General features: G+C 42.1%; 1 protein-coding gene across 2 annotated transcripts in view; it reads right to left on the reverse strand.

The window, feature by feature from the left end:
- cyth3b (cytohesin 3b) overlaps window positions 1–27,864 on the reverse strand; it is a 103,744-nt gene that overhangs the window by 54,480 nt on the left and 21,400 nt on the right. The window contains exon 1 of one of the 2 annotated variants that reach the window (XM_060901375.1): window positions 6,728–6,873. The exons of the other annotated variant lie outside the window; for it this stretch is intronic. Coding sequence (XP_060757358.1) covers window positions 6,728–6,767 — 40 coding nt within the window. The 5' untranslated portion in view covers window positions 6,768–6,873. Of the gene's footprint in view, window positions 1–6,727; window positions 6,874–27,864 lie in introns of those variants that run through there. 2 annotated transcript variants of the gene reach the window in all.

The raw sequence follows: 27,864 nt of genomic DNA on the forward strand, positions 1-27,864 counted from the left end.
TTGAATGACAGCAATTAAAGGACCAATGTTGGGGTTTTTTCTTCCCTATCTTCCTTCTGCCATTAGACATTTAGTTCCAACTCCGCCGAGGAAACACTCTGTGGGGGGGGGGGGGGGGGGGGGGGGGCGTTCGTTTCGGAAATATACTTTGCAAAATTCAACAGCCAAGAGCCTTCACGTGCTTCTCTTCGAACTGATAATCCGTACGATGAATATAAATTCTTGATTTAAGGCCATGGACAGATTTAGAACCGAGACCCAGAAACACGGCTGCCGCATCCTTTTCACAGCACACAAAAAGTATGAGAAGTGGAGTAGTAGAATCCGAGTTGTGAACAGTAGCACCATTGCATCTTTAAGATGTTTTGGTGAGTCACATGCCCAGCAAGGAAGTAGGTCACTTTTGCATTTCGCTATAGTAGACAATGCTCACTCCTCCACTCGCTTATGCTAGCTGTATCCACTGCTTTTGGAAGCAAAACCTTCAGCTGAGTCACTCTGATAAGCTGCTTTGCAACCCATCATCCAACAAACCCCAATCATTTGTCATCAATAGTACGTGCTCTATATTTAGCATAAACAAAATGACAGAGACACGAGCCATTAGTTTCAAGATGGTGAGACTCAGAGCCTGGAGTGACAGATGTGCTGCCAGGCTCTGAAGAAATGAGCATCACTCCTTCTCATGAGCGTGTGTGAGGTCACCAAAGATGGTGCATTATGATTTCAGAGCAAAGTGAAGAAAGTCTTTGTAGTGAGGAAAGACCAGAGGACAAAAACTGGCACATAATCTGCAATCGTCATTACGCCCCAACCCTCCTACCCCGCTGTGAAGAATTCACTCACTAAATAAAAGGTTCGAATGTCTCTGGTTGCTCAGTCAAAGAGCCCAATGACAAGCTCTCGCTGTGTGTTTGAAAGACCACACTAGTGTTCAAAGCACGGGGATGATTTATTTACATTTTTGAGGCTTACATGCCGCTGTGCCAGAAATGCACTGACGGAATAAAAGTTCATTGCCGTCATCAGGGATGGACAAAAGATTCTTTCAGTAGCTAGCTCTCCAGGCAAATAAATGCTCCAATGTGCTACCCACTCTTGCACGGAAACCTAAATGACGAAGCTACAACGTGGTAGCGAACGTAATTTATACAGAGTTTGCACCGTCGACAAAATGTCAGCAAGCTTCGGTTATGAGACGTGGTGTTTTCTCCTCGCGTCGCGAATACTATTCGAGTCTGGCTAGTATCTTTACTTTCTTTCGCTAGGTCACCTTAGCTCCCTTCACATACGAAACCCATTATTGCATGAGATAAAAACAACACGGAATAGATACGTTTTCATTCCCACTCAGTAACAGAAAAGCAATGAATATCGTGTATTCCCACCTGACTGTATTTAATGGAACGCAAACCTCTGGGAGGCGTGTGAAAAAGTAAAAGGCCGGATATGACGTGCAAATCATGACACAACTCCATTGTTGTGAAAAGCCCAAGCTGAGACACTAGCTAGTTAGCAACACTGCAGCAGTCGAGATGCATCATGTCTCTGTTGAGTTCTCTTAAGCCTAGGTCACAACCAGACGTACGATTTTTTGGCCGTGCGATTTTTGGCGTTTCCCAAATCACTGCGTTTTTTTTGTTCGTGGAGAAAGACGCACGTTGGCCGTAAGTTTGTCTTGCAACCTGAAAAAAACGTAAGCGCCCGTAGAGTTTGTTTGACATGACAAAGAACCTCTGCAGCCAGTCTACGGCTCGAAAAATCAGCACGTCACATGCGCGCCCTCCGTGCATTTCTTGCGTTTTTTTTGCACGTAGACCGGCCGTAGGAGCACGTACAGCCGGTTGTGACCAAGGCTTTACAGTTTCTCAACACTTGTTCTGTTCAAGCAAAGACTGTCACATTTTTTTGCTTACATGTCCTGTTGTTCTATCCACATTCACTGGATACAAGCAATCGCGTGCTCTGATTGGGTACTCTACTACTAGGCTATCAGCTCATATACCGTGAGTAGAGAAAAACAAAATGGCGGCGCATGTTGCTGAACCAACAGAGGACGAAATAAAAACTATTCGAAAATAAAACCCCCCAAAAAAGGAATTAAAGTATTTAATGGTAAGAATATATCTTTTTTTTTAATTTTCAAGAATTATTCATATTTGCATTCATCACAAATTGCCCCCATCATTTCGCCAGTTTGTTTACATTCTAAGCTGAAATTATTTTGTCAGACATTTTGTATAAAAAAAAGTTATCAAATTTGCAAAAAAATAAAATAAAATGTGCCGTTTCTTAAAATCCAGTGAATGTGGATAGAATAAAACTGTTATTCCACTCAACCTCGTTGTACATGGCTCCACGCTACGTGCCTCGTCGGTTGTCAGCTCACGTACAACTGGATTTCATGGAATAACTTAACTGTTTTCTTTGCTTGCTGTTTTGGAGTTTGCTGCTGGTTGCGTTACAGTGAGGCAGTATGAGTGCTGTTGCAATACTATGACATCATTTAGACTACATTTACATTACGTCGAATCAGCGGATCATCAGATTAACGTTCTTAAAACGATTCGCGTTTACACTAAAACCATTAGCCGTGCACATAGCAACGCCAATACGCGGATACGCTCGGCTCCGCAGGCATCCTGCGCTCCAAATCACTCCGCCCTGAACAGCGAGTGCCCTCTGGAGGGTGCGCACTCCGGCCCTGCGCAGCTCACACAGCGCGCGAGTGAAGTGCACAAGCCACGATTCGGGACTGAGCCGCTGTGTGTGTGTGATCCCAGCGCATATCACTTACTACTTGCAAGTGGAAGGATGGCAAGCCTAAAGACAATCATAACTACACAATGGGCAGTATTTGCATCAGTATTTGCAGTATTTTCATACTTTTATACTCTTTAATGAAAGGTGATACAAGGCGGAAGTCCGTGCCGTTTTTCAGCAGTCGCGTCACATGACCAACGCCAACAAATCAGGAAGGTGGATGTCACAGTGACGTTGTCCAATGAGACGCCAGCTAGAGCTCAGTACAGCGTATCCGCGTATTTTGAATGTTTACACAGCACCGGAGCTGACACGATCTGGATTGAATACGTGGACGCTGGCGGATTCCCGTTTCCAGGCGTTTCCAGGCGGTTTAATGTAAATGGACAGTGCATCCGCGAAGAAAACGAGACAGATACGGTCTAGTGTAAACGTAGCCTTACATCACAACACGCAGATCCGATGGTTCCGATTCCCACAGGAGCCGTAAGGTGTTACTAGATCACTGGGGGTTAGACTAATGTTATGACTTTGCCGTTTTGCTCCCGGTCCCGCACGACACCATTACATCATAATAGCGGAAAATACTGTACACGGTTTTCGGTGCGAGTGTGAATGCGGTACTTCAGGTGACTGTGTGTAGCAAGAAGGAGAAATACACCGGTATAGCAGCACTTTGTTTTGCTTGATTTTGTCAGTGTTTCCACATTACTGTGTTTTTCTGATTCTGAAAAGCTTGTATGCCATCTGTGCACTCTCGACTTATAAAAACCGTTCTACCATCATCTTGTTGAAGCAGAGTGCATTAGTGGAGAAAGATAGAAAGACATCAGTGAGCAGCTGAGCCTAAATATGCGTCATGGAGTCGATGAAGTAAACCAACGGGAACTTGTCCGGTGTGGCCGAGTGCGTCAGCATGAGCACCAGTGGGGAACCTTCAAGGCCTTCAGAGAAGCCCAAACATATCAGCATTTCAAATGTTATATTTAATTTCTTTCATTCTTTAATTTCTTTCATAATTTCATCATAAATATTCTCTTCTGATTCTAATTTGGCCTCATTTTCTATCAAATTTGTTTCAGAAATGAAAGGGTTAAATGGCCTGAAAACATTAAAATCGAGTTATCCAATGACATTTTTCTGTTTGTTGTCTCTAAGCAGAGAAGAGTTTAGAGCCGGCTCACTCACTGGTTAGGACTTCATTGCCGGGACAGAAGGCCATGGCGGTGTATGTTTATACAGTAAGTGACAGATGAATTAACCAATCAGATTTTGATTTATAGTGGGAGGGACCAAAAATGTATCGCCCTCGGCCTTCTGGAAGGCCAACGCGAGCTTAACCGCAAGTCAGAGAGCAAGTAGCACAGGTTAACGACCGAGAAACTAAGATTTCTGTCTCCAGACTCTCCTTCCACGCACGTGCAGCAATGTCATAATTTCATATGAATAAAGTTTTGGTTTTTTTATGAACTTCCCCCAAATCCCTGTATTGTAAAATACGGTAATTTGTCGGGTTCCACTATAGTTTCTCATGGGACGTTAATTAGCGTAACACACCTGTAGACATTATCGTGCCTGGGATGTCTGGAAAGGGGGAAGCTGGCTTCGTGAATCCTGCATGGACAATATTCATTAATACAGTATTCCTCCCTCCCAAGATATGATGCTTATTTTTTGATTTAAGAATGTCTTGACACACATCTGCCGTTTGTATCGGATCAAATATGTAAATTGGACTGCATTTCTGCAGGGAAAATGCAAAGTGTGCTTGCTGAGCTGTAGCAGAACAGCTATCGCGTTAACACACTGGGGCTAACATGTAAACAGCTAGCATTCTAATATGCTAATGGCTAACGTGGTAACAAGGAGCATGTTAACAAGTTAAGGCTAATATGCTAACAGCTAACATAGTAATCTGCTAATGACAAACATGTTAACAACGAATATGCTAACATGCGGAGGTTAATTGGCTAACAACTAGCATGCTAATATGCTAACAGCTAACATGTTAACTGATAACATGCCAATGGGAACACGTGAATAGCTGTTAGCATGGTAACAGTGTCGTAAAATTCCATGTGAAAAGTCGAGTGTTTATCGGAGTAGCCATTTGACTGGGTGCTAACTGATGTATTATGTCGTGATGCCCGAATTCTTTCCCCTGTCTCCTGGTGTTGATCGCCCGTTCATTCATTGTTTTCCAGAATCAATGCTGACAGATCAACTTTTCGCCTCCTCTGCATCATCTATTAGCCACGCAGAGACTTTTCGTTATCATTAGAGTAATTGACTGTTTATAGTCGGTTGCACACACTCGCCCCAGTATTTTTTCACTCAGACTTAAGTATTCGTTTTCTTGTGTAATTTAATTTACTTATGCCGTGTTCACACTTATACCGGTATGAAAGTGGTATAACTGTATCGATACAAAGTATACCGGTACAGTTTAGTGCATCTGTCCACACTAGCGAGAAATGTTTGCGGTTTTCTTTCACGCAAGTTGAAATGCGCGTGCGCGAAATGTTTCCGTGGTTACCGAGTAACTTCCTCCTGAGAATATATGGCGGATGAAACAACATGCGTGTGCTTTTTGTTGTCAATGTACAGTCTGTATTTCTGGTGGTCATTTATTCAGTCGAATCGTATAAAACACGCGAGGCAGTTGAGAAAGAAACAAAGAAAACGAATCTCCGTTCTTCACTATTTTATTCAGCGAATACATCGATTGAGGTGTGTAACTTTGCGCATGCGCATTATATTTGTATCGATACAGAGCCGCTTCATCTGTCCACACTACAGCGAAGCGCTACAGTACCGATACTGTACCGGTACGAAACCCATACATTTGTGGGTTTCGTACCGCTACAGTTATACCGCTACAGTACTGGTATGGTTGCTAGTGTGGACAGGTGTTGCGGTACGAAAGTAGTTTCGTATCGGTACAAAATCCCTAGTGTGGACAGGGTATTAGTTACTTTTAAAATCAAACTCAATAACTACACACAACAGAGCGAGCTGGCACCCTGCCGCTAATCCCTTGCAAAATCCTTTGCCCTGTTGCTTTTTTGGTGTGTTTGGCTAAGTTTTGGCTGAGCTCAAGTCCCAGCTTGAATAGTAACGGTTCGCCACTGATGAACACAGTAGGCTATCCACAGGCTCCAGAATATCAAGTGCACATTATATGAATATAGATGTAGATTACAACTACATGCAAATCCTCAGCTGTATAATCAGCCTGCCTGCTTGGTTCAATGAAACCACTCTGTTCACATGTTCAAATCGAAGAGAAAAACAATTCACCCAGTGTAAAAAAAAAAAAAATGTTCAAGCCTCCATGTCTCTTTAAGGCTGATCCGAGTAGTTCCTTTAACCATGTCTCGTGACTGCTAAGGCTTCTTAAAGCTTGCATAAAGCAGCAAAATACACACGTAGAAATACGGATACTTCATTTTAAGCAGCAGAATACCTCAGTCATCGCTTCTGTTGGCAAAATGAGGCACAGATAAGTCTGCCAAGCCCTAACAAAGGATTCATTCAGACTACTGTCTACAATAACTGCAGCTTGAACACCATTTTGTAACTGACATGCTAAGTCATGCATACTAAGCATCTGTTTAATGTACGGCTTCAATCAATAGGAGGGAAGAAAAAAAAAACAACACACAACATGTTCACATGTGATCAGTCATTCCAGAGTTGTGACTGAAGACAGGGAGTGGGGAGGCATCCTGATGTTCTCCAGATCAGCCTGGAAACAACAGACAGGATGACGATTGTGTACTGCTCATACTCAGTAACGATGGCAATCCAAACAAATGCTGGCAAGCTTCAGGACAGTTGAGTAAACCCAAACCTACTTGCACAACACTCGGATCTGATTGCTAACCAAAGATGCCTCATATACAGTCGTAGTGTGAATCATAATAGCTTTGAAGTAGAAAGTATTAAGTAATACACTACATACCGTAGCTCCCCATCCATGTCTCACGTCCCTCATACTGCATGGTAGATACGTGCACTATTTTGTACAAATGCAAGCTTTCGCAGCCAAATTTAGGTTTTTTTACCCCCACCAAATTCTGCCAGACAACCTGTGTGTGTTTGCATAGAGGCTCAAACTCCCAGGGCATCGTTTGCATACCTACAGCAAACAGGCAGTCAGGTTAAACCGGTCTCTCTATCTGCTGCCTTGAGGAAATGTGGTCAACAGTCAAGTCAAAGTTGAGCTCCAGTCTCAAGTCCCCAGTGTTCAAGTCCGAAAATTTCAAGTCGAGTCTGAAAACAAGACTCCAACTGCACCATTTGATGGTGGCCATTACTGCCTTTATGTGAAATTGTTTCTGCTACTGTGTTGGACTAACGTTACTGCTCGACTGCCCTATTTTCCTTAAACCCTTTGATGCAAAACATGGGTCAAAAGTGACCCGGCTGAGTTTTTATCTTCTATATCTTTGCAATAAATTAATTCCATCATTCAGTATTCAAGGTATTCCTCAATTAACTTGTTTTTGATCATCATACATCCTTATTTTATTTTTTCCTTTCTTACTTTTTGAATAAAAACCCTTTTTGTATCACTACCCTTCTAATGCACAGCATGGGTCAAAAACAACCTGCATTCATTTTCCAGGTTATTTCATGTATGGCTGAGTGTTTCTATGATATACTTTTGAAATAAATTCATTTTGTCATTTACTTTTCCAAATATGCAGTAAATATCTTGTTTTTGTTTAGTACAAATCATTTTTATTTTTCCTTTCTTAAGTTATGAACAAGCACAGCTTTTGGAATTCTACATCAAGTTTACACACATGGGTCAGAACCGACCCGCATGCATTTACTCCAGCGTTTGGTGGGAACTGTGAATTGTGCTTGTGTCAGACATTTCACAGCTCAGCACAGCGCCCTTTGCCCATCTCATACATGCAAGTAATGTTTTTCAATTGTTCTAACGTTACCTTAGAAAAAAATGGATTATGTTTAGGTTCCCTTGAGAGTGAGTCGATTACTCGTCAGAAAGTTACAAGTAATTACTATTAGCTACCGAGCTGTTGACATATTCTACTTTAGTTAGCTAATTTTATTGTAGTTGGCTTAGCTAACTACATAGTTAATAAATAAATAACTGGCCCCATTCACTGCTAAAGTAATTACTTGAAACAAATTATTATTATAGTATTAAGACATTTAATTTTAAAATCACACTTGGATGACCCATGTGTAGTAATATGAAAAGTATTTTTGTTCATAAAGTAGGAAAGAAAAAATTAAATTAATGATTTGTGGTAATTAAAAACAAGATATTTAAAGAATACTTGGAATATTCAATCATAAAATAAATTGATTTCAAAAGATAGAGCAAAGAAAAACCCAGTCAGCATGAAATAACCTGGAAAATGAATGCGGGTCATTTTTGACCCATGTTGTGCATTAGAAGGGGTGTGCATATGTTTTGCATCAAAGGGTTAATAGGCTACAGATAAAAAGCTTGTTCGTCGCTCAGCAAGCCCCGCCCACTATCAACAGGGCAAATAACATGAGAGAGGGTTAACACTAGCTAGTTCATCGCTCAGCAAGCAACAGAGCAATGACCATAGCGTGTCACTTCCTTCTCCGGGTGGAGTCTTGCCAAATGATGATTGAAGTTCGAGGTTGTCCCCGTCGTCTCCTCGATAGTTCTTCTACATATGGAACACACAGCAGTGCATGTTTTTTCCCCACTGCACGAGAAGTCTGTATAAGCAAAGCGGACAATCCTATGGGCGTTCTCTCCAGGCATTTTAGCGCCATTAACGTTAGTTTGTTCCTGAACATGACGTATGAACAGATGAATGTGCATTCTCTTGTACGAAATTAGTATAAAAATTAATGTAGATATAAATATATCCTGTGCCAAATTATTATGGCATGTTACAAAAAATAAAGAAAAAAAAAATCTGAGTCCTTGTCTCCAATTTACGAGTCCGAATGCAGTTAATGCACGAGTCCGAGTCAAGTCAAGATTCGGACTCGAGTCAGAGTCCTGGACTCGAGTACTACAAGCCTGAGTCCAACTCATGATGGAGAAAAATGCCAACACACTCAGAATTCAGTCTTGATGGGCCACAAGCTAGTCATCAAGTCACACTTAAAGGCATAAATACTCATTTTAGTTCCACTACGCTACACACAGATGTGGAACTCTCTTTATCGGCTCTATTCTTTCAAGCCTGGTTGCTGTTATGGGATTTGTGCTGCTGATTTACTGATAATCTGTTCTTTGATGATGGTTGAAATGGTTATGGCAAATATCAGCAGTGAACTTAACACCCACATTAGAAAAAAAAAATCTGCATCAATGTGTACCGTATATTTAACAAGTACTTTGACTTTCAAACAAACAAAAGGAAGATCAAATTAAACTGTTCTACTCAAACGCAATTTTCATTTACAGCTTAAATGAAAAGGAGAAGCAACAAGGAGCTCTGCCTACTTGGGAACTTTCAAGGAAACCTTTTAGGTAAAGCTTCATGTAGTTGGCTGAGAAAACGCCAAGATTGTGTCCAGCTGCAGTGGGAACACTTAAGGATTGAACTAAAAGACTTGCTTAAAGAACAAAATACTTCTTGGTCACTGCTTACTTTCTTATAGGATCATAAAAAACCCTCCAAAAGTACGTGTGTCCTTTTGACTCATAGTGTACGTCATGAAAAGAGAGGTGGTTCCACAGACACGTCATATTACCGTCCTGAAAAGAGAAGCCTGCTCAACTCATTAGTCTGTAGAAATCATCTACGATGGAAAGTATCTTGTTTTTACCCGAACTGAAAATTAATCTGAAAGACAATCTAGAGAATCTGTTCTTAAAAGGAATCTCAAAATCAGTGTCCCTCAGTAGGATGCCATGGCATTCAAGGAGCCTGTGTGTTTCTAGAAATGCCATCCATCACAGTTTCTAAGAACCATTCCAGTCATATCTCCAATTTAATAGTCTGATGTTTTGGCCATGGCTTGATTTTTTTAAAATAACACCACCACCACATCATCTTGAATCCCAAGCACCATGTCTAGGGCTGTGTCTGAAATCGCTCACTCATTCACTACTCCCTACTCACTATCTAGAGGACTATATAGTGAGGTCATTGGTAAAATGAAAAAACGCTTTTGGACACTACTCCACCGTGCCGTTATTTACGCCATCACTGCTTACTTATGGCTGTCCGACAATGACGAGGTCCTCCTCTTCGTTGTCTTCTTTGTCTTCCCAGGTCTTGCTGCTGTTACTGTTGTCACCATCTGTCACTGTCTCTCATAAGAGAGAGAGAGAGAGAGAGAGAGAGAGCGAGAGAGAGAAGCCTAATCCTGGACTGGCAGATCCTGGGACAACGACAGGTGAAGGGACCAGGCGCAGGGACCAGGGGCGGGAGCAGAGGGAAGGAATTGCCGAAGGCATCGCTGGGCCTGTTTCTCCTCCCTCAGCCTGGTCCATTCTTCCTTGAAGTGACTGACTCCCTGGGACACAGTCTGCTTCCAGTTCACACGGTCCTTGGCGAGGATCTCAAGGTTGGCAGGAGGGATGTTGCTTCAATAAGTCCTTCCAATGCTTCTTGGGTCTTCTATGGGAGCGGGTCCCTTCTGTGAGTTCTCTGTAGAGAACCATCCGGCATCCGGGGCATTTGGTTGGAGGCAATTCAGAAAGAGACAGATGAAGGGGGGTGGGGGGACAACATAGCCTGTGCAAAGGATATGTTGTATCTGTGAAGAATCTCAGTCATCCAGGTACATAGTAATCTGTGGTTGGTAGAAGAGAGCAACTGGACTTGCTTGAAGATTCTTGAAAACGTTTCGCCTCTCATCCGAAAGGCTTCCTCAGTTCTGTCTGACTCTGTTCAGTGATGGTCGTTCCAGGTTGACAAAAATGAACGATCCTCTCTGGCTAAGATGTCTGCCAGTTTTCTGGAAGTCCTCTCATACTCCCGCACCAGTCGAAGGGATCTTCAACCAAGTCCAGCTGCTCTCTTCTACCAACCACAGATTACTATGTACCTGGATGACAGAAACATATCTGTGAAGAATCTCCGTCTTCCAGGTACATAGTAATCTGTGGTTGGTAGAAGAGAGCAACTGGACTTGCTTGAAGATCCCTTCGACTGGTGCGAGAGTATGAGAGGACTTCCAGAAAACTGGCAGACATTTTAGCCAGAGAGGATCGTTCATTTTTGTCAACCTGGAACGACATCACTGAACAGAGTCAGACAGAACTGAGGAAGCCTTTCGGATGAGAGGCGAAACGTTTTCAAGAATCTTCAAGCAAGTCCAGTTGCTCTCTTCTACCAACCACAAAGGATTTGTTGTTGCCTAGGGTGCACAGTCCTCATCCACACTGCTTCGCTTCCCACTGGGGATCCAGGTGGCAAGCAAGGGAACAGGACGACCAGGGCCGACGGGGCTGCACCTCCAGTGATCGTTCCTGGGGGGCAGGGGTCAGCTGTCAGCCCTGCGATGACCTGGAGACTTGTCCAGGGTGTACCCTGCCTCTCGCCCATAGTCAGCTAGGATAGGTTCCAGCTTGCCTACGACCCTGTAGAACAGGATAAGCGGCTACAGATAATGGATGGATGGATGGATGGATGGATGGATGGATGGATATTATACTGAGCGTATTTCCCACATTAATAAATACAAAAGTACTTTGTGTCTGCTGCATCTTTCAGTTCTTTTAAATCAAGGCTGAATACATACTTTCTTCTTTGCCGCTGCCTTTTATTAAATCAAATTTGAGGCTTTTGATTAATTCCTCGCTCTGCACTGTAACTTTTATTCTTGTATTTTATCTGTCTTGTTCTACTTTAGCCTTCCCCCCCCCATTCTCTTACTATTTTTAATTGTACCTGAATGTCTGTTTATAATGTTTCTTCCTCCATCCATTCACCCCAACACACTTATTTTTTTCTTTCAGCATGACCACAGTGCATGATGGGATATATTGCTTGGTTAGTGACCATCGGTTGTACACTACTTTTCACAGTGCATTGTGGGATACTACGAGTCCACTATATGGGGTGTAATAATTCTCACTATGCATTTGGACAGTACTACAAAAGGGCCAACTCACTATATAGTGAGTAGCGAGCGATTTTGGACACAGGGTAGATGCATCTTAGCTTTCTCGTTTTTTGCACAATGAAATCCATCCACTCCAAATCACTTCCCCTCCCTCAGTAGGCATTAAGCCTATTTAATGTCTGCACACAATTTAGAAAGAATATATTTAAAAAACAAAGCATTCCTCTTTGTATCTCAGAAAAAAAAAGTACCACACAACATCCAACCCAGCTGTGCACTGGTTCATTTACAAATCCCACAGATTTATAGTTTGAGGAACAGTGCTTCCTTCTTTAATTAGTCCCTGACAAGGGTTGCATTGCATTTCTCCTATTCATCTGTCTCTCACCAATTTCCTGCTTCACTCTAGCCCTAGTCTACTGTATCTAACCCTTCCCTCTGGCTGCCTCATATTCTCCGCTGCACGTTCTGATCCTTCTGAAAATTATCCCTCAGGGCCATTTAAATCCGATCATTCCAGCTGAATCATAATGCATTCTTCTATAAGGACAAACAAACAGATCATCGTTGTGCGAAGCAAATGGCTCCATGCGACTGTGCAGACTGAAGTGGAAACTTTGAAACGATTGTTCACCAGACAGAACATTTCTCTATAAAGTTTCAGCCAACGTCTGGGTCTAATTGAAGAGCGAAAGTATGCTGGATTTCTGGAAGCCTTGAGCTCTGTTATTACCAGCTCGTCTTACAAGCAGCTTTCCAATGAACCGCTTTACCCATGGACTCGTGCTTGCAGGGGGTCACGTGTGCTTTACTGAAGATGTCCTGTCTCTGATCCCCTCACTGTCCCTCTGATGACTCACTCAGGAAATTAGTTTAGGGTCCGATTCCAGCCGACTGATAGAGGCAAACAGGCCTGTTTATATTGGCTCTGGATTGCCAGACACCACATCTGGAAAGGAACAACGAGAGACGGGGGATGGTCCCTTCCAAGTCTGCACTTTTTGTAGATGCAAGGAGAGAGTTTTGTTATGACTGAAATATTGTTGATGAAGATTGAGCATCCAGTCACGATGACTCTTACTAGTTGTGTAAGAAGGTTATTATTATTATTATTAGCCTCACTTTTGCTACACACATTCTGCCCGGAATGTCCTGGGAGTTTTATGGGCGTGGTCCAAATACTTGAGTCTGCACCAATTGCATAATTCCATACATCATGCTTGTGCACACGCTTGCACAATGGAAAGCAAGAAGACAAGAAGCCTTTACTTATCACACGTACATTCAAGCACAGACTTAAAGTGAAATGTTTCCTCTGCATTTAACCCATTTGAAGCAGTGAATACACACACACACACACACACACACAGACAGAGCAGCGGGCAGCTATACTACAGCACCCGCGGAGCCGTTGTAGGTTAGGTGCCTTGCTCAAGGGCATTTCAGCCCAATCCCAGCCCATGGCTGCCCCGTGTTAACCTAACCGCATGTCTTTGGACTGTGGGGGAAACCAGAGCACCCGCAGGAAACCCACGCAGACACGGGGAGAACATGCAAACTCCACACCAAAAGGACCCCGTTGGCCGCTGGGCTCAAACCCAGAACCTTCTTGCTGTGAGGCGACAGTGCTAACCATTACACCGCCTTTGGCACTAGGTTCATCTGTTTGCATCCATTTTTCTGTGGTATTAACACTCGTGACAAAGAACAGCACTTGTCAGATGCACGATGTGTCCTCATACAGAAATACTGTAAATGAAGAGCCAATCATGCGTATGGTTTTTAGCCATGCAGGCCGCCACAAGACGCGCATTTTTCGCTATGTCTCTTTGCAAGCACTTGCACCACAAAGGTGCTTTGAAAGTGCATGAAAGTTTGGTTTTACATACATCAGTAATCGTACTAATCTCTCCCCAGCATCAGGAAAGTAGAAACAGAACAAGTTGAACCATTTACAGTGGGGCAAAAAAGTATTTAGTCAGCCACCAATTGTGCAAGTTCTCCCACTTAAAAAGATGAGAGAGGCCTGTAATTTTCATCATAGGTACACTTCAACTATGAGAGACAGAATGGGGGGAAAGAATCCAGGAAATCACACTGTAGGATTTTTAATGAATTAATTGGTAAATTCCTCGGTAAAATAAGTATTTGGTCACCTACAAACAAGCAAGATTTCTGGCTCTCACAGACCTGTAACAACTTCTTTAAGAGGCTCCTCTGTCCTCCACTCGTTACCTGTATTAATGGCACCTGTTTGAACTCGTTATCAGTATAAAAGACACCTGTCCACAACCTCAAACAGTCACACTCCAAACTCCACTATGGCCAAGACCAAAGAGCTGTCAAAGGACACCAGAAACAAAACTGTAGACCTGCACCAGGCTGGGAAGACTGAATCTGCAATAGGTAAGCAGCTTGGTGTGAAGAAATCAACTGTGGGAGCAATTATTGGAAAATGGAAGACATACAAGACCACTGATAATCTCCCTCGATCTGGGGCTCCACGCAAGGTCTCACCCCGTGGGGTCAAAATGATCACAAGAACAGTGAGCAAAAATCCCAGAACCACACGGGGGGACCTAGTGAATGACCTGCAGAGAGCTGGGACCAACAAAGGCTACCATCAGTAACACACTACGCTGCCAGGGACTCAAATCCTGCAGTGCCAGACGTGTCCCAGTACATGTCCAGGCCCATCTGAAGTTTGCTAGAGAGCATTTGGATGATCCAGAAGAGGACTGGGAGAATGTCATATGGTCAGATGAAACCAAAATAGAACTTTTTGGTAAAAACTCAACTTGTGTTTGGAGGAGAAAGAATGCTGAGTTTCATCCAAAGAACACCATACCTACTGTGAAGCATGGGGGTGGAAACATCATGCTTTGGGGCTGTTTTTCTGCAAAGGGACCAGAACGACTGATCTGTGTAAAGGAAAGAATGAATGGGGCCATGTACCGTGAGATTTTGAGTGAAAACCTCCTTCCATCAGCAAGGGCATTGAAGATGAAATGTGGCTGGGTCTTTCAGCATGACAAACACACCGCCCCAAACACACCGCCCGGGCAATGAAGGAGTGGCTTCGTAAGAAGCATTTCAAGGTCCTGGAGTGGCCTAGCCAGTCTCCAGATCTCAACCTCATAGAAAATCTTTGGAGGGAGTTTAAAGTCCGTGTTGCCCAGCTACAGCCCCAAAACATCACTGCTCTAGAGGAGATCTGCATGGAGGAATGGGCCAAAATACCAGCAACAGTGTGTGAAAACCTTGTGAAGACTTACAGAAAACGTTTGACCTCTGTCATTGCCAACAAAGGGTATATAACAAAGTATTGAGATGAACTTTTGTTATTCACCAAATACTTATTTTCCACCATAATTTGCAAATAAATTCTTTAAAAATCAGACAGACAATGTGATTTTTCTGGATTTTTTTTCCTCATTTTGTCTCTCATAGTTGAAGTGTACCTATGATGAAAATTACAGGCCTCTCTCATCTTTTTAAGTGGGAGAACTTGCACAATTGGTGACTGACTAAATACTTTTTTTCCCACTGTATGTTACTCGGCATGCGGCGTTGACTTTGCATAACATCCACATTGATACGGACCACACCAGGGTTCAGCTGAAGCAAACCCAGACCACCATTTTAAGATGACCAGGGATTGTTTTTCTGGACTTTTCCTGCGCTCAGAAACAGTATTCACACTTCAATCATACCAAAGTGTGAAAATGTCCGAAGTGGTTTTAATTCTAAGCTATGAAGGAGTCATTTCTCTTACAAATCTTAATGAATGTAAGGACTTAAAGAACATCTGAAATTTTGAAGCAAACACGCCAGCGTTTTTTTTTTTTTAATATTGCTTTTCAGATTAGTTTTAATTATTACTGCAATGTATCACACAGGGAACTCCCGAGACCACTCGTGCTCACCTCTATACCAGGGAGAAGGGACATATTTTCCCTCTGGGTTACACTAAAAGTAATTGTGAAAAGCCAGCTGTGTCAGGACTTATCCTCCAACAGCAGGCTTGTGAAACCTGTTCAGACTTCATTCCACTGCTACTACTAATTTGACTAACGTAATATGGATTATTTCATATTCTAGCCTTGAGAAAGAACTCCGCTGCAGTTGAGAACTTCTATATTGGATATTCGCTGACTGTGGTTTAATGAAAAACGGGTAATAAAGATTCTTAAGGACTTTCTTATACATATGTGAAATATGTTAGGATTATTATAAATAAGCTTAGAAGCTAAGAATAAGACAAGCCGCAATAAATCAGTTGGTCTAATTTACAGTACTTTATGAAATATGAACAAGTTGTCATGGTATGAAATGTTTCCATTTTAAAGGGTTGACCCTGATATTCAGGACAGAACAGATGTGTGATATGAAAGATGCAGGATAGTCAAATGCAGTAATGCGTTAACAGGCTGGATTAAGAAGGGGAGTCAAATTCATTTTACAACCAATCCAGGTCAGTGATACCAATAGTAGAGTTGTAACTTCATTATTTCGTAATTTCATTATACAACCTCAATTCCAAAAAAGTTGGGACACCATGTAAAACAAATAAAATCCGAACGTGAAGATTTGCAAAAAAACAAACAAAAAAAAAAATCACAGAAACCCTACATTTCATTGAAAATAGTACAAAGACAACATATCACGTTGAAACTGGGTTTGTTGTTTTTAAATAGATGCTCATTTTGAATTTGAGGTCAGCAACACATTTCAGAAAAGCTGGAACAGGGGCAACAAAAGACTGAAGAAGTTGTGTAAATGCTTTAAAAAAAATTGGTTGATTGACAACAAGTCAGTAAGATGACTGGGTATAAAAAGAGCATCCCGGAGAGGCGGAGTCTCTCAGAAGTAAAGATGGGGAGGGGTTCACCGCTCTGTGAAAGACTCATCTCATCTCATTATCTCTAGCCGCTTTATCCTTCTACAGGGTCGCAGGCAAGCTGGAGCCCATCCCAGCTGACCACGGGCGAAAGGCGGGGTACACCCTGGACAAGTCGCCAGGTCATCACAGGGCTGACACATAGACACAGACAACCATTCACACTCACATTCACACCTACGGTCAATTTAGAGTCACCAGTTAACCTAACCTGCATGTCTTTGGACTGTGGGGGAAACCGGAGCACCCGGAGGAAACCCACGCGGACACGGGGAGAACATGCAAACTCCACACAGAAAGGCCCTCGCCGGCCCCGGGGCTCGAACCCGGATCTTCTTGCTGTGAGGCGACAGCACTAACCACTACACCACCGTGCCACCCCTCTGTGAAAGACTGAGTGGGATTTAAGAATAATGTTCCTCAATGTAAAACTGCAAAGAATTTGTGGATCACATCATCTATGGTACATAATATCATTAAAAGATTCAGAGAATCTGGAGAAATCTCTGTATGCAAGAGACAAGGCTGAAAACTGACACTGGATGCCTGTGATCTTCAGGCCCTCAGGCGACACTGTATTAAAAGCAGACACGTGTCTGTAGCGGAAATCACTGTATGGGCTCAGGAACACTTCAGAAAACCATCATCTGCAGAAACAGTTCATTACTGCATCCACAAATGCAAGTTAAAACCAGATATAAACAATGTCCAGAAACACTGCCACCTTCTCTGGGCCCGAGCTCTTTTACGATGGACTGAGGCGAAATGGAAAATTGTCCCGAGGTCTGACGAATCAAAAGTAGAAATCATGGACACCACGTGCTCCAGGCTAAAGAGGAGAGGGACCATCCGGCTTGTTATCAGTGCACAGTTCAAAAACCAGCATCTGTGATGGTATGAAGGTGCGTTAGCACACATGACATGGGTAGCTTGTACATCTGGGAAGGCATCATTAATGCTGAATGATATATACACGTTTCAGAGCAATATGCTGCCATCCAGACGACATCTTTTTCAGGGAAGGCCTTCCTTCTTTCAGCAAGACAATGCCAAACCGCTTTCTGCACATATTAAACTGCATGGCTCTGTAGTAAGAGAGTCCGGGTGCTAAACTGGCCTGCCTGCAGTCCAGATCTGTCTCCCATTTAAAACATTTGGTGCTTTATGAAGTGCAAAATTCGACAAAGGAGACCCCCAAACTGTTGAGCAACTGAAATTGTATATCAGCCAAGAATGGGACATTTCTTTTTCAAAACTACAGCAGTTGGTCTCCTCAGTTCCCAAACATTTACAGAGTGTTGTTCAAAGTAGAGGTGATGCAACACAGTGGTAAACATGCCCCCATCCCATCTTCTTTTGAAAGGAGTTGCTGGCATTAAATTCAAAATGAGCAGATATTTTTCAAAAAACAATACAATTTCTCAGTTTCAACATTTGATATGTTGTCTTTGTACTATTTTCAATTAAATATAGGGTTTCCATGATTTGCAAATTATCGCATTCTGTTTTTATTTACAGTTTACACAGCGTCCCAACTTTTTTGGAATTGGGGTTGTACTTAAAAGAAGTTAAACCAATAATTCTGGAGTTGGATGTACATCCGGAAAAGTGCATGGCCCATGTCATGCATTGCGCAAATGTATATTTAAGCACGTTTTTTTTTTTAATTCCGAGACTGCTCAGTTGTGATTCACTCAAATGGACGTGAGATGTGATGCGATGCAATGCTATATGACATATATGAAGACTGCTGTTAAAACTGTGTACAAACATAGCATGCCCTCACTCCTGCAAAGCCTGCTGGGAAACGCCGTGACCCACATACTGCCTTCAAACCGTATCAGTTCCATGAAATCACTATCTGTGCACATCGTGACAATGACGAACAACATTTAAGTCTAGGGACTTCTGTCTTGGCTTATTTGTAAATATTTGAGATCATCGTTTCCTTTGGTGGTTGGTCGTCTTGGCAACAGATCATGAACCAGGAATAATGACTCGATGATGTATTTTTCAGTTGGGGCAAACTTGGGAATATATAGAAGAAGCTACTATATGAAAGTAGAGTAATTCAGAAGGTAAAATGGAAGACAGGTTTTTTTTTTTAAAATCAAGTATGGAAAATTCAGTTTAGTGGGATTTCTACGGTATACATGGGAGATTCACTGACTTCAGATTGAGTGAAGCAGGGACTTTTAAATTTAATCCGTTCCAGGAAAAGGACTGCAATAGCAAGTAATCCTAAACTCTCATATCCTATATACACATGCACGCACGCAGTGCAATTAAACAGCCTCTCAGGAAGAGCGCACATCACGTACACACAGCTGGGCTGAGATCTCCATCCATAACCTACTTTCCAGCATTCCTACATACAACATGACTGTATTATCAGGTCAAATTGTATCACACGCATAGACATACCAAAGTATAGATGCAAACACATCTGGCTGTTCATACTGCCAAATATGGAGTGTATATTACTTGAATAGAGATGCACACTACTATAAATATAATATCACACACAGGTAAAAGCTTGCTTGTGTAACCGAACATGTGTGTGTCTATGGAACTTTGTTTATCCATCCATCCGTCACCACTTATCCTGTGCAGGGTCATGGTCAAGCTGGAGCCTATCCCAGCTGACCATGAGCAAGAGGCAGGGTACACCCTGGACAAGTCGCCAGATCATTGCAGGGCTGACACATAGAGAGACACAACCATTCACACTGAACTTAGAGCCACCAATTAACCTAACCTACATGTCTTTGGACCCAGAGGAAACCCACGCAGACACGGGGAGAACATGCAAACTCCACACAGAAAGGCCCGTCAGCCACTGGGCTCGAACCCAGAACCTTCTTGCTTGAGGCAACAGTGCTAACCACTACACCATCAACTTTATCTTAGAATGAATTTTCATTGATAATCTGATTTAGTATAAACTACGCAGGTGATTATAGAAAATTGCACGCGCTGATTGGTCGAGAAATTCTGACTATTTCTCGATAATCGCCTCGAGCGACTCGGCAAAATGGCGGCCAATCGCTTTGTCACCGTAAGTGAGGAAGAATTACACATTATCGACACCTTAATCTTTTGGCCGTTACAAAAGTAGAAAAAAAGACTTTCAATACGTAAATCGTGCATGAATAATTACTCAAACTTCCACTGGGGGAAAAAAAATGAGTTGATTCCCGATTACTTAGTGCATCAAATCACGTGACACCGTTCCACAATTATCGACACCTTTGTTCACAGTTACAGTATCAACATCCAGATGATTGATTATAAAAATAATAATAATCATTCATTCACCTCTAGCCGCTTTATCCTGTTCTACAGGGTCGCAGGCAAGCTGGAGCCTATCCCAGCTGACTACGGGCGAAAGGCGGGGTACACCCTGGACAAGTCGCCAGGTCATCACAGGGCTGACACATAGACACAGACAACCATTCACACTCACATTCACACCTACGGTCAATTTAGAGTCACCAGTTAACCTAACCTGCATGTCTTTGGACTGTGGGGGAAACCGGAGCACCCGGAGGAAACCCATGCGGACACGGGGAGAACATGCAAACTCCGCACAGAAAGGCCCTTGCCGGCCACAGGACTTGAACCCGGACCTTCTTGCTGTGAGGCGACAGCGCTAACCACTACACCACCGTGCCACCAATAATAATAATCATCGGTATGTGGTATTAAGTTAATAAAACAGTTTTTATTTAAAATTTGTTTTACACAGACTTATATTTAGTCCAAAATATCTTTTATATAAATATATGGATGTCGTTGTTTACATAAATGAGGAAGTCATTCTAAATGTTTGTAAACAAATGAACTGATATGGCATCAACGAAGCTGACTATGTTAGGACTGTTAATGTTATAGTCATGCTGTCTGTTGTTGCCCAAATGAGGATGGGTTCCCTTCTGAGTCTGGTTCCTCTCGAGGTTTCTTCCTCATGTCGTCTGAGGGAGTTTTTCCTTGCCACCGTCGCCACAGGCTTGCTCATTGGGGGTAGATTAGGGATAAAATTAGCTCATGTTTTAAGTCATTCAAATTCTATAAAGCTGCTTTGCAACAATGTTTATTGTTAAAAGCGCTATACGGTACAAATAAACTTGACATTATAAAAGAAAATGCTGTTCCTAAAAACCCTAAAGATGCTATGAAGTTTGGTCTAAACCTATTCAAAGGTAAGGTGGAATTGTGATTTATTTCATCCATTTCAGAACAAAAGTAAATTCACGCGAATCGGCATAGATAAGTGATACAAGTCTGCGCCTCGCCTTCACTGCATTTGCATGCTGATTTTGAAGTTTGAAATAAATTATTTTTTAATGCAATTTTTCTCAATAATCACCTGTGTATTTATACTAAAACAGTTATCCACCTCAAGCTCAGTGAATATCGGTGAATAATAACTTCAACTTCGTCTCTTATTATTCACCGTGCCTGAGGCAAACAACTTAAATAAAAGGTGCATTATATCCATGTGAATAAGCAAAAGGAAAGCACGCTGGCATTTACAATAGCAAATTTACACTAATCATTAATGAATAACAAAGCAGACTGCTTTGTCAATGTCAAATCGGCAGTTTTATTCGTATACCGCTTTTAACAAGAGATTTTGTTGCAAAGCAGCTTTACAGAAAAATCTAAAATATTAAAACACATGAGCTTCGACAGACCTAAGATCACTGTAAATCGAACTTGTACGGTATGTGCATGCATTTATTTGAATCCCTTTCATAGACTAAGGTTATGTTGGACTTCCGAGTGATAGAAAAAAAAAAGTGTTCGTGCATTCGAATTCTGACCATCCATGGCTGGATTGATCAAAGAGCAAAACTGATCATGCTGCCTGAGTGGGCACTGGTCGGGCACGACATTAATCGATCACAGCTCTTTTTGAGCTCATGTATATTGCACATAGCAGACAGCACATAGCACATGCCTCCGAGTGAAGCTACACGAGGGAAAGATAGAGTTGACTGGCTTTACATATTAAGGAGGAAGCATTAGTCACCGATAGCTGTTGTACGGAAGCCGAAAGAGGCCCTTCATATAATCTTTTTTTATTTCACCTTGTTATCCCGAGATAACGACATAATTAATTTAGGATCTCGAGAAAACAAAACCGTTATTTTGAGATCTCGAGAAAACAAAACAATTATTTCATGATCTCAGCTGGATCACTGTATCTCCGTTGGTAGAGACGAAGCCGGGCCAGTCTTCTGCAGAGGTGCCGCGGACTAATTTTGAAATGATCCCTTATTAAAAGACTTAATGCAATCTCTCCCTGTGTCAACCCCTGATCAAAATATTGCCTTATTAGGTGATCAATTATTCCAGACATTCTAATGACCAAAGTTGCGTCTTTACAGAATGAGAAATAGCCCCAAAGTCAGCATATCACAAGTCTCTTGGCGCACCTGAATGAACCATTTCTCAGCTGTTTACTAGAGATCATGAAATAATTGTTTTGTTTTCTCGAGATCACGGAATAATTGTTTTGTTTTCTCGAGATCTCGAAATGACGGTTTTGTTTTCTCGAGATCTCGAATTAGTTGTGTTGTTTTCTCGAGATCCTGAAATAATTATGTCATTATCTCGGGATAACAAGGTGAATAAAAAAAAGGATTATATGAAGGGCCTCTCTCGGCTTCCGTACTGTTGTGTGATCAGTAAAAAGGAGAGAATTACAACCTCATATCAGAAAAAGATGGGATAGTATGTTGACATTAAAACTGAACACAATGGTTTGTAAATAATCTTTGACCTGTATCGCACTGTATTTAAAGTTGGGACGTTAAAGCATTTGCCACTTTGTAATGTTGCCATTCCTTCTCACAACACTTAAAAGATGTTTAGGGACTGAAGACACCAAGTGATGAAGTGTTTCATGGGTTATTTTTGTTCCATTCATCCTGTAAACAGGTCTTAAGCTGTGCGACAGTACGCAGTCGGCATTGTCATATTTTTCATTTCAAAATTCACCACATATTCTCTCTTGGGAACAGAAGGGACAGGCGCCCTCTTCTTCCACAGCCCTGTCTTTGTAATGTGTGCAAGATGTGCGTTCGGCATTGTCTTGTTGAAATACCCTTGGAAAGGATGTCGCCTTGAAGACAGCATATGTTAATCAAAATCTCAATGTACTTTTATGCATTAATGCCGCCATCGCAGAAATGTAAGTTACCTTTACCAAGGGCACTGACACAACCCCGTACCATGACACACCCTGCCTTTTGGACTTGTTGCTGGTAACAATCTGGATGGTCCTTTTCATCTTTGGTCTGGAGACGGCGTCCATTTCTTACAAAAAGAGACCTGGAATACTGATTTGTCTAACCACAATACACGTTTCCACTGTGTGATGGTCCATCCCAGATGCCTCCGAGCCTAGAGAAGTCAACGGCGCTTCCGGACACAGGCTTCCTTTTTTGCACAGTAAAGTTTTAACTGGCATTTGTGGATGTAACTCCGGATTGTAGTGCTTGATAAAGGTTTGTCAAAGTAATCCCGAGCTTATGTGATTATATCAGACGAATGACACTTCTTGATGCAGTGCTGTCTAAGGGATTGGAGATCACAGGTGTTCAGCTTTGGCTTGCACCCTTGCCCTTTACACACCGAAATTCCTCCAGATTCCCTGAATCATTTAAATGATATTACGCACCGTAGAGGGTGAAATATCAAAATCCTTTCATAGCTTTCTTTGAGGAACATGGTCTTTAAACATTTCAGTCATTTTCTCACACAGTTGTTGACAAACTGGAGATCTCCGGGCTATCTTTACTCCTTAAAGTGCATATCACGGGTAAATTCAGGAGCAAGATCAATGTAATTATCCTATTTTATATTAAACTTTGGTCAAATATCTGTCACATTCTGCATTTTGTGCAATTTTTTTTTACCTTGCGCAATACCAGAAAAATTCAGTTGAAATCAAGCCATTTGAGGCGAATTGGTCCACCTCTGAAAAAACTTGGCAATTGAATTTCCCGGGAAACACTGACTTTCGTGACGTCGCATGCGGGACGCCTCTTTCTGAATCCTATGTCAGCGCTGGTTTGTTTATGAGAAAACAACCTGGTGGTTTTCTGCAAATTTCTTCAATGTTATCACGTAATTATTAAAATGGTTAACAGATGTATCGTAGGAGGGTGTAGCAACACTAATCTTGATGGGATTAGTACTCATCGTTTCCCACATTGCGCTCAGGTGACAATTCCATATTTCAATGCAAAATCGCTAGCTGCTAAACTTGGTCTACACAGGCTGTGCACTGAAATCGTGGAAAGCTCTCGCAGCCTGCTGGTGCTTCCGCAGGTGACGTCACGAATCTGGCTCCAGACTCCCTTGGGATTTTTCCAGACGTGTTTTATTTTATTTTTTTCTGCTGTAGACAGATGGCCTTGTGCAAAATTACCCTTTTGGATGAGTGTGTAAAGGGACATTCTTTCATATAAAAAAAAAAATATTTGGTCCAGAACATGCACTTTAAAGACTAGGCCTTTCCTGGATACTGATTTTGTACCAAATCATAATGACATGGGGGCGTCATGGCTCGGGTGGATGGGGCGCCGTGCCGTGGATCCGGGGACCCAGGTTCGGTTCCGGCCCGAGGTCATTTCCCGATCCCTCCCTGTCTCTCTCTCCTGTTCGTTTCCTGTCTCTACACTGTCCTATCCAATGGAGGTGAAAAAAGCCCCAAAAAAATCTTTTTAAAAAAATCATAATGACATCACCTGTTTCAAATCACATTATTATTTAAATTGTTTAACTTCATTACTAGCCATAAATGTTCCCGTCCTCACTTTTTTTTTTTTTTGGACTGTGTTGCAGGCCTGAAACACAGGAATGGATGTATATTAACAAATGAAATGAAGTTGACCAACAAAACATTAAATATCTTGGGTTCATTCTACCTGCAATCAAATACAAGTCAAAATAAATTTAGAAAACATTGCTTTCTTTTTCCGATTTGGGGTTGTAGCTAGTGGATAGGAATTGGCAGTGAATAATTCCCCCCAGAGTCAATCCTGCATCTTGGTTATTGTCTGGTGTTTAACATGTTTTCCTTGTATCCACTTGAGCTTAAACCATTTTTCAAAGAACGATGGTAGGTGGATTAGTTCTCCAAGACTATGTCTACACGAATACGTTTTAGTTTTAAACACATCACTTTTGCCATGTTTACGCCTGGCATCCACGCTACTCCGGAGTATTCAAGCCCCAAAAACGGAGATTTCTGGAAATGCTGCTGGCCCCATTTCAGTTTGAAAATTCTGGGCTAGCATTTTAGGGTAGATGGATGAAAATGAAGACGTTTGAAACCGATGACACAGACACCCACATTTGCTTCCTGATTGGGTTTAATCGGTCACAGCATATCCTTCCTAAATTCATCACGCTCCTATCATGGGACCCTTTTCCAGAAGAAAACAAGTGGCATCAGCTAGTTATACTGACATTTCTGATACAGACTTAAAACGCTCATCTGGCTGGAGATAGTTTTCATTTCAAAACTAAAATGTACGTGGATACTCGTATGTAATTTTCCTTCGGTGTCAAATTGTGTGTGTTAGATCCAGGGTGTATTCCCACCCGGTGTGCTGTTTTCCCGGGATAGACACCGGATGCACTGTGATGTGAGCCAGACCAGGATAAGTGCAAACTGAAGAGGAATGAAAGAGTGAAGGTTTTGTTTATAGAATAAAAAGTGACGACATACTTTGAAGAGAAAGCTATGATTTTTTTTTTTTAATCTGTGCAACCAATGTGGGTTTTTTTCCATGACTTGTGCCTTAAATATGTTCAAAACAGAAATCTTAGGGTCATGTGATTTCACATAGTTTCTCTATACTGTAATTATTTCTCATGATTTTGTATTTTCTCTGTCCACCAACTCGTGTAAGAATATGACCATTAGCATACTCGTGTGTTATAGCAGGAAAGCCACTGAACTGTGCAACACCGAACATTTGAGGCCCACCTATTCATAATTGTAACAAGTCAAGGCTCATTAAAAAATATCCCCAATTATTTTGGCTCATCTATGCAATTAGAATCTAATAATCTATTGTAAAGTGTAATAACAGAATGCAATGTCACTCCCTGTTACAGATGGGAGCCCAGGAATTAAATAAACGCAATAAAAACAAACTGTTTTTAATTGTAGGTATTGTATTTAAAACTGTACGGATGTGCCAGAAGCCAAACCATGCATGCAGGCAGAGCATTTTTTAACATAGTTACTGGGAGACCAAATGGTCTCCCATGCCCCTTTTCCACCAAAGCAGTTCCAGGGCTGGTTCGGGGCCAGTGCTTAGTTTGGAACCGGGTTTTCTGTTTCCACTGACAAAGAACTGGCTCTGGGGCTAGAAAAACCGGTTCCAGGCTAGCACCAACTCTCTGCTGGGCCAGAGGAAAGAACCACTTACGTCAGCAGGGGGGGGGCGGAGTTGTTAAGACCGACAACAATAACAAGACCGCGAAAGATCGCCATTTTTAAGCGACGAGAAGCAGCAGCTGTACAAACGCGAAGTCATCCATTATTATTATTGTTGCTGCTTCTTCCGTGTTGTTTTTGCTTCGATATTCGCGCCAAGGTTTATGCAAACGTAGCGACGTAACTACGTATACAGCGACGTAACTGACGTATACAGCGACGTAATGACGTGGCTCCGCTTAGCACCACGAGCTATGGAAAAGCAAACTGGTTCTCAGCTGGCTCGCAAGTTGAACAAGTTGTGAACCAGCACCAGCACTGGCCCCAAACCAGCCCTGGAACTGCTTTGGTGGAAAAGAGGCACCAGTGGCCAGATTTGGTCTCCTAGTCAATGCCAAACCAGCTTCACTGGGAGACCAAATTTTAAACCAAGTTATGTCTTATCATTTGGTTCAATCAGTTGCAATTAATTAACCAAGTACCATGTAAGTATACATTTAACAAGGAAAACGAAGATCTATGTTATAAGATATACACACAAGATCATGTTGGTTAAGAAAAACAAAACTAAAATTTGGTTACTGAGATGGCTGATGTCAGAATCCGATGTCATTACTGTGTAACTTTGAGTGTCTTTGACATAATATTTGTGCTTGGTAATTGCTCTTGATAGCTGTGTAGTCACTGTAGTGTGTTTGTCTGTATGGTGATTGGTGAACCATTTTGCATCACAGAATATGCCGCAGCGGTGCAGCCACATGGACTCTGGGGCCTGTGATTGTATTGCCCAGACCAGTTGGTCTCCTAGTGGAAAATTCTTAAAAAATGCTCTGCATGCAGGTCATTCTCAGTCAAAAGGGATTAATGATCCAAAAGTGGAGTCTGGTCCATTAACACAAGAACTTATTGCCATGTTTGTGTTCAGCAAACAAGCAAGTTATTAAAACCAAGACGTACACTCAGAAGAAGCGGATATAGAAACCACTCAATGGGATTAGATCCTTACACGCTAACAAAGAAGGGTTTTTCCTACGAGTTGGAAAATTATCCATCCGTTGAGTTCCCCGACATCTCAATATGTTGAACATGATCAAACAGTAAACAAAAACACATGAGGACTGAAGCGTCTCCTGAACTTCAAAACATCACAAAATAACAGAAAATGGTGAGAAAAGCGATTTTGTAAATCCGAACGAAGTAAATACATCAGAGGAATTTACAAACTTTTCATGAAGTGATCACTGCAAACTCGAGTGTTCTTCGACTCGGCTCCCCTCCATCGCAGCGAAAGGTTCAAGAGCCATCTTTCTTGTCGTCTTTTGGTAAAATCCTTTGCCCTTTCTCCCTTTACGGGAAAGCCAGAAGAAACTTTGATCAGTTTCACGGTTTGTTTGATTCAAACAGCCCAAAACAACACAAGTGTAGGGCATTTTAACAACTAGCAAGGTGCCCTAGTGATGGTAACACTTTGTGAACAGTGACCTTAACTGACCACCACTTCATGTCTTGGATATCTAATGAGGCGGATGTGACGTCGGATGCTAGCCTGGCAAGCCAGACTAAATGTGAATATTTAGTCTGGCCTCGATCCGTAGACATTTCTGAAGGGTGGGGGTGGAACAAACCCCTGTCTTTCAAACTGTCTCTGTGCGTATAGGCCAACGCTCTGACCAATCAGCGCAACAGTGACTGT

Source organism: Neoarius graeffei, chromosome 20 (assembly GCF_027579695.1).
Source record: "Neoarius graeffei isolate fNeoGra1 chromosome 20, fNeoGra1.pri, whole genome shotgun sequence".
Classification (NCBI taxonomy): domain Eukaryota; kingdom Metazoa; phylum Chordata; class Actinopteri; order Siluriformes; family Ariidae; genus Neoarius; species Neoarius graeffei.